Source organism: Wolffia australiana, chromosome 5 (genome assembly GCF_029677425.1).
Source record: "Wolffia australiana isolate 7733 chromosome 5, ASM2967742v1".
NCBI lineage: Eukaryota > Viridiplantae > Streptophyta > Magnoliopsida > Alismatales > Araceae > Wolffia > Wolffia australiana.
The window spans coordinates 20,904,628-20,917,946 of NC_135839.1; the positions used below are offsets into that span (position 1 = coordinate 20,904,628).

The 13,319-nt window shown below is 42.0% G+C and overlaps 1 protein-coding gene across 5 annotated transcripts; it reads right to left on the reverse strand.

Moving 5' to 3' along the window:
- Nucleotides 1-9,772: 9,772 nt before the first annotated feature.
- On the reverse strand, nucleotides 9,773-12,933 carry LOC144703822 (uncharacterized). 5 transcript variants are annotated; one of them, XM_078576097.1, is made up of 4 exons: nucleotides 12,794-12,933; nucleotides 12,279-12,360; nucleotides 11,775-12,109; nucleotides 9,773-11,147 (listed from the first exon to the last, which is right to left on the reverse strand). In XM_078576097.1, the coding sequence occupies exons 3-4, from the start codon at nucleotides 12,093-12,095 to the stop codon at nucleotides 9,849-9,851; spliced, it is 1,620 nt and encodes a 539-aa protein (XP_078432223.1). In that variant the 5' UTR covers nucleotides 12,096-12,109; nucleotides 12,279-12,360; nucleotides 12,794-12,933; the 3' UTR covers nucleotides 9,773-9,848. The 5 variants fall into 5 exon arrangements, with proteins under 5 accessions (XP_078432223.1, XP_078432222.1, XP_078432221.1 ...); XM_078576096.1 differs by having other exon boundaries at nucleotides 12,257-12,360; XM_078576095.1 differs by having other exon boundaries at nucleotides 12,206-12,360.
- Between the last annotated feature and the right edge of the window lie 386 nt (nucleotides 12,934-13,319).

The window sequence follows — 13,319 nt, forward strand, 5'->3', positions numbered from 1 at the left end:
CAACATGGTAGTCATATAAAGTTCACTAACTTACATATCTGACTATTTATCAATCCAGAGGACTGCAGTTGTTAACTAGTGGGCCAACACTCTATTTCTATAAATGGCGGCATGGGACTGTTTATATATGCGATTGGATGCTGAAACCTAATGTGAGAGCTACCTTCATGTGCAAGGAAATGTTTCCACTTTTGTGGGGTGGCTCATGAAGAGCCACATGATTAGTTTGAAGACTTCATGTATAAGGAACACTCTACACCCAAAGTATTTACTCGAATCTCACTTAGTTCAAACAATTAAAGTCCTAGTATTGTGTTGAAATTATATTATTTTTGTGAGTAAAAAGTTATATTAGATATCCATTTTTTCACTAGTTAAGGATTGAATGATTAAAGTAATTATAACGGATTGGTATACATACTTCACAAAAAACTTAATTGGGAGGCTGATTTAGGCATTCAGAAAATCCTTGAGTACTGAAAGAAAACTTACCCACTATTAACCAATAAAGTTGTTACTATCCAAGAGGAGTATACAATACAAGGAAATTGTGACATGGTTAGATTAATGACCTTACCACTGCTTGACATATATATGTGAGTCATCAAAGGCATAACTTTTTGGTGTAATCATTGTGTTTAAAAAAGATTTCAAAACCAAATTGATCAAGTCACTCATATTAGATCCAACAAATTGTTTTGTTTTCATTTGTGGGACAACATAATTAATGTGGATAGTTGTCTTTCAATCACCGGATAATTTAGTGCTTACAAGGAAATTAGATAACTTAAAAATTCATCATCAATGACCAATAACTATTATATGATGTCTTTGATTATGGGACCACGGTGGGCTTGTAACATTTGTTGAGTTTTGGCAATGACATGCATCATGGAAAATAATTTCCCAAGTTGTGGAAGCTAAAATAATCTCAAATGATCTCCCTAAAACTAATCAAACTTTTGGTACCTTGTGGCACACTTGTTCTATCCTTGATTTGCTTCCTCAGAGAGTGCTCTGAATCTGTCCACATGTCAGCTTCTATAAGTATCCACACAATAGAGAGACTCTTGGATCTCCACTTATTCCTCTCCGGCTCTTCTTGAAGACCTTGTTGATCTTTCTCACCATCAAGACCCCCATTTTGGTTGAAGGAAAAAGTGGGAAGGAAGAAAGGTTGGGGGGGAAAGGGGGCGCGCAACTCTGGCTGTTTGAGGTGCCTAAAAAAAGTGTCCCTCTAATATAATGCTTTAAATAACACTTTTTGATGGAGCACGAGATCCCGCTCGGTCAAGGACAATGCCGAAGGCCATGCCGTCGCCAGCGACACCCGTCGGCTGACGAGTCGTTAATCATGCTTGCAAATCAACATTTATTATGGGTTTATGAAGTCATAAAATGAAATGAATAAGCATTATTATGTTAAATTCTATTTTTATGAAAGTTTTCATTCAATATGTAAATATCATATTTTTAAAGGGTTTTTGTGCCTCTAATAAATAGTATAAAATTTGTTCCTTAAGTAGAAGGGAAATAAACAAACAAAAAAAAAAAAAAAAAATTATCAATAAATAAATATATATATATATAATAATAATAAAAATGTGGAGGACCTTAAGAACCACCAAGGGCACAGCCAAGACCGGGCGCACTGCAGGCGCCACCCGCAACCACAACAAAGGCCGTAGCCGCAAGTGGCACCCGCAGCGCAAGCACAGCTTAAGCCGACCCTCAAAGCGGCCCACAGGTAGTTCTAGGATGCGCCCAAGATAATGGGTTTATTTGAATTCATTTAAGTGAGGATTGTGAAATGTTTATATCACATTGGATTTCGAAAACGGGCAATATGGGACAACGAACTCCCAAATCTCAAATGCGAGCGGGCCGGGCCAGAGATCCCATGAGAAATAATCGCATCCCATCGGGCCGTGATCTTAAACAATCTTCAAACAAAGCCTGACCGGGCTTCGCGCCAACCTGGCCCAAAGCCCGCGTCGATTAGGGCTTTTATTAAGAGGTACGTTATAATCTTGACCGTTGATCTTCCTTCAGAATATCGAAAGGTCAAGATCGTCTTTTAATTTTCTTTCTCTTTCTTTTATTTCAGGTTGACAGCTCAGCGCGGAGCTCCATCCTAGACGAATCAGAAATGACCACATAGACACTCGGAGCTGACGAGGCGCCGCTGATGGAGCAGGGATCTACCGGAACTAAAGGGGTCCACGTCTACGATTCAATCGTAGCTGTTGGACCCTCTAAACAGAAGATCGGACAGTCAGAAAGATCCTCAATTGTCTTCTTCGTCCCACCGCCGTCTCCGTTGCCGGCGATGTCAATCCGGTGATGAGAAGGCAGATTTCCGCCGATTCGTCGCCGGAGACATCGCCGGAGACGTCGCCCGGAGTTGTCCCATACCAGTCAGGAAGGTCTTCGGACCATTCCTGACCTATAAAATGGCTGTAACTCGCTAAATACTCATCTTTGGCCGCCGGAATTCTGAATCAACCATTTGAAATTTAATTGCCGAAGGAGAAGGTCCTCCGCCTTCGTCTTTTGTTTCTCTGGAATCTCTCGGTAAATGACTGTGACAGGGCCATGACCTGAAGGAAGATCAGCAAGGAAGAAGAAGCAAAGACAGAGCATAAAGCTTACCTGAAGGACGACGTGGCCGGTGAAGGGTCTGGAGCCATCGGCGACTCTGAATTGGTGCTGAAATCCGGTAAGTAGCTCAAAATTTTAGTCAATAAAATTCATATAATATTAACCAAGGATTAAGGAGTAATCCACTATCCATATCCTCGAAATCGAAATCAAAATGATTCAATTTAAAGCTTAAGCCCAAACTATCAAAAATCGCCTCTAACACATTTCTACAAACACTTGGTATGCATGTGCTTTAAATTCGATCTTTTTAAAATCATTTTAAATACTTTTAACACAACTAAAAATCTCTAAAAATAAAATAAACTCTAGGAATATATACTTCCTAATCTAAATCAACAGTCTGATAAAATACGTTAAAAGTTCTATCTCGTTTGTTAAAGAAAATCATAAAAATCTTGAATCCTCTTTTAGACATTTCATCGAACACTCAAACTTCAGTATTTGCCCCTGCATTTTCTCCTATAATTCGACCTCTAAAAATTCTGAAATTTTTTCCTAAAATCACTAATCTAATTCCTCTACCTATCTATAAAATCTGAGTCAAAATAAAATCAGCAAGGATATTTTTCCTTTATAAATCACCATTAAATTCTTCTTTACTTTCGCTTAGTGATTAAAACAAACACCTAGTGTTGTTTGTTAGCCGTCCTACTCATTAGTTAATTCTACTTCTAAGTGCCAATCCCTATGGAGAGGACCTTACTCAACACTACACATATCTGAGTAAGTTTATAAAATAAAATTTTATTTGATTGAAGTGAAAATAATGACGACAAATTACACCCCATTTTCTCCTTCGTCACCGGCTCGAGCCCCGCCAGATCGACACGCCAAGGCGAAGGTGAAGGTACCCTAGTAACTCTGATTTTCGGGCCATATCCTTGCAACGGTCCTTTCGTTTCGATCCCTCTATTAATTTCCTCTGTATTTCTTTTTTTCCTTTTGTTTTTGGGTGTTTAAGGGGGGCCCTATCTAATGGGGCCCCCTGTTGGACCTCTTTTAGGGGGCCCATTACCATTCCCCATATAAGGGATGGAGTGGGCGCCCTAATGCCTTGGTCAAGATCAAAAGGTCAACGTTGAATTTTGAAAGAGACCCACCATCACTCACGAACGTGAGAGAGAGAGAGAGAAGAGGAGGAGAAGAAGGGGGGAGGACAGAGGTGTCGCCACTTCCTCCAAAAGCCGCCACTAGACGCCCGCGCTTCCGCCAAAGGCTATCACCACATTCCGAGCCTCCCTCGGCGTCGCTGCCGCGTACCGCGGCTCCGCGGGAGGCTGCCACCCCATTGATAACATGCATTTTTAGTGCCTTATATTATTATATTTATGCGGCTTTATGCATTAAATTACTCATATTTGCATGTTATCAAGCTTAAAATGATTAAATCTATTTTTAGAACAAATTTCTGAATTTTCTATATTTTAGGATTTTTCTAATAGTATATTCTAAAAGAATATAATTTTTTGAGAAAGAATATGATTTTTCTGGAAGTTTTGGATATTAAATTTGGAAAGATATGATTTTTCTGATTCAAAAAATATATTTATACGTATTTTTTGGGCTTTTATTTGATTTAATATGAAATTTTTTAAGTATTTTGTTTTTTTATGGCATAGTGTGTGACGTGGCGTGCGGATGCGCGCCACATCAGCATTGAGAAAGAGATTTTTCTTTGTTTTTTCCTTTTGACATGTACATGTGGCACGGAATATGAAAAGTCACGAATACGAAAAGCCATGGAATATGAAAAGCCACGGAATACAAAAGCCACAGAATACCAAGTGCTTTGACTTCTTAACAGGCACAAACTGATGACATTGATGAGGAGTGAGAAGAAATTAAAGGCTAGGATTGCTTTAACTTCCAACGCCATAACTTTTCATCTTCCTCCTCTTTCTATCCATACCCTCTAATCTATAAATAGAGGCCTGGATCAGTGTAAAAACCATCTTGAACTTGCTTCCCACTTTTGTGGGCTGATTGCAAGAGAGTGAGTTTTGAGATCCATCAAGAGGGTTCTTGGGGTCTTGGGTGTGTGGGAAGAGACAAAGAGAAGAGGGGAGCTTACCGGCACTGCAAATCGCCGTGATCCTGGCGGAACGTAAGGATCTAAGGTAAGTGTCTTCGCCTTACGTTGTTTCTCTCCCAACATCATCGTTATCATAGTTATAGTTTTTTTTTATCAACGTTTCATTTATCACTTCACTTACTTACGTCCCCACTCTCTCATCTCTCCATCCTTGCCAGCGTACCATTCCATATCCAACCACTATCCTCGTTCATACCATAGTTCATTATCGTGTCCGTCACAATCACTTACTCTTTTATTTAAGTTAAATTAACATATAAATTAAGTACTTCTTAATCGATATCGCTCGCTCATATCCTTGAATTGTGTTTTTGTCGATCGCTCATTGATCATCACTAGTTTAAGAAAGTAATTCCTTAATCATCGTTCCCTGTGGAGACGATCCGTACTCATCACTAACTACGTATTTTCAAGTACAGTCAAATATATTTTATTGAATAATCTCAATCACCAACGACAAATTTTAACCCTAAAATTGAGGTTATCACCCATCACGCGGCTCCGCCCGAGGCTGTCGCCGCGCTCCGTGGCTCCGCAAGAGGTCGCCGCTGTCGTGCCCCGCGCCTCCACCGCCGCAACGCTCGCGCCTCCGCCGGAGGCCACAACGCTGTCGCAGCCGCGCCCGCATCTCTGCCAGAGGTGCGGGCGTTGCGGCCGCGACCTCTAGCGGAGGCTTGGGGTATGACAGCGGCGACCTCTAGCGAAGGCGCAGGGCATGACAGCGGCGCCTGGCGGGGCTGCAGAGCGTGGCGGCAGCCTCCGGCTGAGGTCGCCGCAACGCCTGCACCTCAGCCGAAGGCCGCCGCCCCACGCCCGCGCCTCTGCTAGAGGCCGTCGTAGCGACCCCCCCCTCCGCCGCACCTGTGCCCCCGCAGAGCGTCACCGCCGCCGCACCCCGTGCCTCCGCTTGAGGTGGTCGTCCTCGCACCGGTTTTTGCGCCCACTAGACGCCGTCGCTCGCGTCACTGCTGCCCGCACTATCACCACTCGCGCCGCCACACCGCCGCTCGACCCGAGGTTTGCACCACCGTCGTTGCCAACATGCCGCCGCCTGCGCCATCGCCGCTCATGCCGCCGATGCGGTCCGCGCCTCCGCTGAGTGCTACCGCCACTCGCACTGCCGCATCGTCACTCGAGCCGCGGCTCGCGCCATTCTCATTGCCATTGTCACTCGCACCGCCGTAATGTCGCCTCGCCATCCACGCCATCGCCATCCATGCTGCCGCCACCTGCACTGCCGCCATCGACGCATCCGCTGTTGTCGCCGTGCATCGCGCCCCTCCCCTTCCGACTCTGCTCTTGCGTCACCGCTCTGAGTCGCACCAGGCCATTAGTCAAGTGATGTCGTGCTGCCTCCGTCACAGCTCCATCGATGCTACCACCGGTATCTCTACATCGATAAGGGCGATGACTCTGGGATGACGTTCCCTGCATGGGTACCTCGTTCCCCTAGCCCGCTCGTTAATCTATCTTTTGTCGTGTACCTTTTCGATTGCACTCCACTGTACTCGAGATAGATTAGGTGAGAGTATAAACAGACACGAGAGCGTCCAACGAGCGTCTTCCCTAGGTACGGGCCGAGCCCGTCCGTTACGTGAGAGCATCCACAGACTCAGTCTGTTTGGCGCCATAGACTCCTTCGTCTCTTCGACGAGGGTCAGGAGGTCACTGTCACCGCCATCGGTAGCCCGCCTAGAGCACGAAGCCCGACGAACCCCACGAGTCAGGGCCTGCACATATAGTCACCTAGGGTTTCATTGTATCACGTAGTCACATCTCCGCAGGTCCACACCAACGAGCAAAGTCTTTGATGATGTCCGCTCTATCTCCTGTAATCCAAGCATCGCCTCAATACACCTCAAGACGACATCAGCGACTTCGTCCTGCATCATTTTTTCTCAAAAGGCTCTTAAATAAAGTGTATCCACTAATGCCCTTTTAATCTTCTGTGTGTGACCCTCTAGGCTAATGTATCATTCTAGTTAATAACTTCAATGGCCCAACAGAAGTTAACATCTAGCCTGATGAGTTACCTACAACATATATGTTAATTAACTAAGGAGTGATTGAACCCAATTACTATTGCAAGTTTCCATCCCATGGGGTGCCAAACCACACATAGTACTCTAGGAGATATTGAGTATCAAATCAACTCTGTGAAGGAACATTTATCATCATTGGTTACCATATATATATAGTTCTTCATCCGTGTGAGACTCTAGAATGACACAGGATATGAGTAACATGCATCATTAGGGAACACATTATCCAACCTGTTGGGCTCTAGAAGCCTTGATCTGGATGAACATAATGATTCCATGCAGCGGAAGACTTATAATGGAATCATAACGACATCAACAAACACACCAAATGAAGCACCTTTGCAGATTGCATCCATTGTTTCTTGTATTCATGGACTTCATTATAGGAATCACACATGCACTAAACTAAATATGTTATATTAATGAACATGGAATGAGATATGGAATGTGTGATCGGCTTGTCGGCCACATATATTTCCATCAATATCTTCTTCCTTGAGTCAATTTTCTCTTATACTGACGGTGGATGATCCCATTTTGACAACTCAATCACCTTTGTACTACTTAATATATTTGAGATAATAATTATATGAATCTCATGATTATTTACTTAAAAGCCGTAGTCAAAATAAAGTTGTCCATCCACAATATGCCGCTGGTCTCTCGGGTCAACATACCACTTATTGAACCAACCCATGAATCAACCTGGCTAATGTTTAAGTATAACACCATTCACAGATTCACACAGATCAATTTAATGAAATATTTCTTTAAAGAGTACCCTTGTATGTCCTTAGTACCCCACATTAATGGCCCCACAATCAGCCATACTTTTCATTTAAGAAGGATCAGATAACACTACACTATCTGGATATTGTGATGTTCATCTTGATAGTCTATTGAATAGGAATATTAAGAATACATGTTTAAAGTCTATTTTTTTTTGTATTATGATATCGTCATAATTCACATGATCATTATACGTATTAATGGACTTCATAATAAACATCACATGAGAATAATAATGAATACCTATTTCTTTCATTGAAATTAAACAACACATTGTGGTGTGATTGGCTTGACAACCACGTAAGTAGCCATCACCATTCGGATCTTTTTCCATTATTTTATTGAAAATGAAGAATTCAGTAAGATTTTTGTGGAACTCTTTCAAGTAAAACTACAAATTAGGAAAGGAGGATGACTTTTGATCATATCATATACATAGAAAATATATGGGTGATTGTAGAAATAACATTTTTAATTTCTGAATAATAATTTTATTATAAAAAAATATATGTATTTTGATACTCATAAAAATTATGATCCATTTGAATCTGTATTTCTCAATTGAAAAAATGCATATTTTAATAATCTAATAATTAACACCTCACTACAAATATTTGTCAGAAACCAGCTGAAAATGCATTAAGAAGAAAGTCCTAGACATATAGTTTATTCCCCTTTAACCCTTTATATCACACTTCTGTGAGAATTGTCGCATAGTATAATATTAAAATCGTCACATTAAATGAGAGTAGAACGTACATTTGTTGAACTTTTAGAATTGAGAATGATTTGTATTTAAACAGGAGAAGGTATTGACCTATGACAATGTGGTAGTTTTATTAAAGGAGTTTGGTGTGGTGTCTTAAAAAATTGAGACCAAAGGTTGATTCCATCATTAGTACATAGAAACATGACATGCTGTTTTCCCTATTCGTCAGTGTACTGAAATGTTTGACTTTATTATTACCTTATGCAAGCTTTGATTAAAATAAAAATCTGTCATAGTAATTTCCTAACTAATTCCCAAATATTTTTACTGATTTGTTTGTCTAGGGACTACAATAACATTCACTTTTTATCATTCTTAAAATTTAGCTCCATTACATTGAATTTTAATATGCTCCTAACCAAACAAATAAATGAATTCATGAAGTAGTAGTACTCACAACGGATACTCTAGCAAAATTGGTTTTCAGACATAAAGGGAATCTCGCAAACCAGTTACTCCTCCCAATCTCTCCAGCCAAATGCAGCCTCCAGTTCATCTGTTGCCTCCCGCTCCACAAGTCCAGCCAAATGTCTGATGCCCTTTTTCTCCCCGGGTGTTGCCCTTATATAGAATCAAGAAGTCCCCCCTCCTGTCACCGGTGCTGCTTTACCAGTTGTGGACTCATTTGACTCCCCAAGTGCAGTTGCACAAATGGAGTCATCCATGTTATTTTGTTTCCAGCCACACGATTCAAGAATTTCTTTTATAAGTAACCCCTGTTATTGGGATATATTCCCTTTTATGTACACTTTTTAAGTTATGATCAAATAACTTTAACAAATCCGTACAATTTTAGTACTCTAGAATGTGTTTCTGTTATTGTGCTTGTTGATTAGCATCTTTATCATGACTGAGCCATGGAATGATATGCAGAATGTATAGAAGAAATAAGTATGGTAGGAAATATAGAGTTAATTATGATTTGTATTTCTTTTGTTTGGGAATACATATGTACGGATTATATATACTTTAACTTCATCCTATCGTCAGATTTCCATCCCATTCAACATGGAAACTCATGATATTTGCTGCATTACAATGTTTCGAAGGGAGGGAGTAAGCTGGGAAAAAGAAGTATGGTTCAGATCATTCATGAATAATAATAATATATGCTTATCCTTACGACAGACCAACTGATTACATCTCTTGTATAAATACTAGGATTACTGAGTCATGCTTAAAAAATAGTTACCCCTTGGGTTATGATAAAATTAGTATATCTCAACGTGATGTCCTACGACCTTTCACAAAATAAAAAATTGGCTTCTTATTTCCTGGAGGAAGGGAATGAGTTTGGAGTCAACTGCACATATGGCTGTATCAGCCCGCCATTCGTTATTGATAACATTGTCTGTCAAAGTTTCTTCTCATTCCTTCTCCTTCCCCATTGGAATGTAGAAACCCATAAGCTATATATCTACAAGTGCCCTATGTTTGATTACCGGTATAAGAAAGAAACAACAAAAAAAAGAAAATATAGACAAACTTGTTCTTAGGAAGAACACCATGCTTTGTCTGTCACCTGGAGGCTGAGATGAAAGCTAGCTCCTTGGGGAATCTCTAGAGGAGCATCATCACAAGAACAATCATCATTAGAAACTTCATACAGCTCCCAATTCTTTATTCGGCACGTCTCCAAGGCGGCAGCAAGACGGCCGCCATCCATATCAGGTGGATAGTTACCATCTGGGCTCACAAGCACAGCACCTGCATAGGACTGGCCTGCCGCTGCCGCTGCTCCCCGATAATGAAACAAGCCCCAACTGAAGTCATCACACACATCAACCACTGTCCAGAACTCCTTGGAGATGACCCCATTATCAAGCACAGAGAAATAGAAGGTCCCTGGCTTCTCAGCCCTCTTTACCCTATACTTCCTTCTCCTCCACACCATCTTCCCATCAAGGGTTTTCACTTGGAAAACTGGCTCATACCAGAAGGAACCCTTTGCCTTTCCCCTGTAGTAGAGCTGGTACTGGCAAGGGAACTGGTCGTAGGCCGGATTCTGACCAGCAATCACCCGCCAGCTCCACTTAAGCTCACCAAGCCAACCCACAAAAAGATCCTCTGCTGTCTCATGGGTCAGAGGATCCCCTCTAAATCTCTCCATTGGCTGCACGAAAGGCTTTGTCGGAATCTCCCCGTCTAATTCCAGGCAATTGTGCTTCTGAAGGACGCATAGAGAGAAGGCTTCCAGAATAGGACTCTCATAGGATGCTATGCAGCGGTAGCTGCATACTTGGTCTGTTGGAGGACAGCTGTTGAGGCACTGTAGGGCCTTTCTGCAGGTGGGATCCAGCAGACAATTGAGAACCTGGGTTCCACAGTTCTTGACCATGCAATTCAACGTGGAGAAGCCTTTGGCTCTCAGATTTTTCAGAGTGGGGACTGGCCTTAGATATGCATTAATAATTAACAGGATGCAGAACCTGACGTCATCGGCGTTATGTCTTTCCCATGCATCAGACAAGGTTGAAGCAACCTTCTGTGATTCATCCTTGTCCTCTCCTTTTAGGTTGTCAATTAGTGCTTGGACCAGGTTTTGATTATAATCTCTGGAGGCAGGATAACCCCCCAGCCTATTTTCAAGAGACGAGGAAGGTGATTCAAAGGCGATGACATTGGGGATGTGTTTGCTGTTTTCTTGAACCCAATTAACCGCTTCTGAGTCAGAAACGGCAATCGTCAACAGTATGTCTGCACTAGCTAACTGCCGTCTGAGGTCATTCCGCTGGTCATCAGTAAATACCACCATTTCATAATCTTCATCGACCCACTTCAATCTTTCAACCTGGAAAGAAATTGGGAGGAAATAAAGAAATTTCAGAAATCAACCCAAATGAGAGAAAACGAGATTGCAAGTTTGCACAAATCAAACGAGAAAAGGTGTTAAAATGCAGAAAACGCAGACTTTCAAATCTTTTCTCCATTAGCTTCCATATAGAGTGACTCAAGAAGTCATTTAATTCGTCAATATGAGAGGAAGGAACTAGGTAGGAAAGTTTCTAACTTTTGCATAGACATTGACAATATATATTTTTTCTTTCTTCACTCTATTACACTTAAAAAGACTTCAAGTCACGAGAGGGAAACGGCATGTTCTTATCGTCGATTAAATTTTTCAAAGCAGATGATAAACTATTTGTTTCATCCTGAGTCTACAATTTCATATTCATCATTAGATCAAAGGCCTGAACATGTGATAAGAGCGCATCACTAAGTTTCACGGATGATCCCAATCGGTCCTTTTCAATGTTCTAAATAATCAGAGGCCTAACGGATGTCAAATACTATGGACAACAGTAATATGATAAGTCAATCTATAAATGTCACTATACATGCGATAAATTCTTAAAACAAAGCGGAGATTTGAAATCAGTGAGATAAAGAACTTTCTAAGGGATTAGAGACCACTTACAGTATGAAGCATAACCTGCTCCCATGAGGCACCTTTCATGGGGCTGACTGCACCTTTTCGGACAACCGCCACAATCTTCACCGGCCGTGTAACGGTTCCACTGTCATTGTCGGCTTCACAAGGGGCCACCCCAGATGCATCACGACAGCTTAAGATCAACCTACGGTTGGGATTACGATGTTGAATTCTCAGAGGCATGGTGACTGGCAAGGTAGCCATCCTGGTCGTGCACAGAGCGGCCCCTCTAGCCAAGTACCAAGAGAGAGATGCCGAAGATCGGAAACAGGATGTTTCCATGGAAAATTGTGCAGCAATGGACATGCCTAGCGAAGTTACTGAAGAGAGAATAAGCAGATAAATGGGTTAGATTGTACAGATTCGCCCAATATAGCAGGATGTTTCCATGGAAAATTTTGCAGCAATGGACATGCCTAGCGAAGTTACTGAAGAGAGAATAAGCAGATAAATGGGTTAGATTGTACAGATTCGCCCAATATAGCATACAGTCTCTAAAATTTGGTGGGACTGTCCAACAGACAACCAAGTGGAGGTTTCCTTCCCATGGAACTTTGAAGAGGCAGCGAAACTGAAAACATTACGCTAGATATTTTATATTCATGCACTGTAATGAAGTAGACAACAGGAAGAGGGAAAATGGAAAGTAGAAATCTATCCAATTATCTTGTTCCGGACAAGAATATAGAAATTTACGCCGTATGTTGAATATAGAAAATTTTCAATATAGAAAATTTTCATTCGAAGCGCACAAAAACCAAATTCTGACGCGATATTTCGACATCAGAAGCAAGGCGACCGCTTTTGAAGAACCCCACATCCTATTTCGACGATGTATCAGAGAAAACACGCGACCCATCATCGTGAGATCCCAAATTAGAAGAACACCGTATATGAGGAAATCCCAACGAAGAATCGGGCAAACACAGACTGCCAAAGTTAAAGTCCCGGACGGATCATCTGCGATGAGACCTAATAAACCTTCGATTGTGGGAAGAACTCACCGAATGGCGCGATCGAACGCCAGTTGCGTGACGAAGTTGAGCTTATCTCTTCCCGTGGCTGCGCCTGCTGTCACCTCTCCCGCCCCACTTTAAACTCCCACTCTCTCAATTAGAGCTGGCGCCGGTAGAGTAGGGAAGTTCGTGTTTCGTCAACGAACGAACAGCCTAAAAATCCTGTTCGTGTTCGTGTTCGATTCGTTCGTGTTCGTTCGCCAACGAACACTAACGGGACGAAAATTTAATAAAGAAAAGGGGGGCCACTCTTTGGGATTAGGGATCGGCAAACGTCATCTGTCACGTCACGCGTCACCATGACGGACACGTGACAGATGAAGTGACGGTGACGATGAAGAATCAGATGAGCCATGATGGTGACGGTGACGCGTGACGGGTTGCCCGTGACAGTGACGTGACGGTGATGGGGTTGCCCGGATGCGTGACGTGACGAATAGTCTGTCACGGATGACGTCCGTGACTGAATTTTAATACATTTATATTTTATTACTGAAAAGATTGTAATAATTAA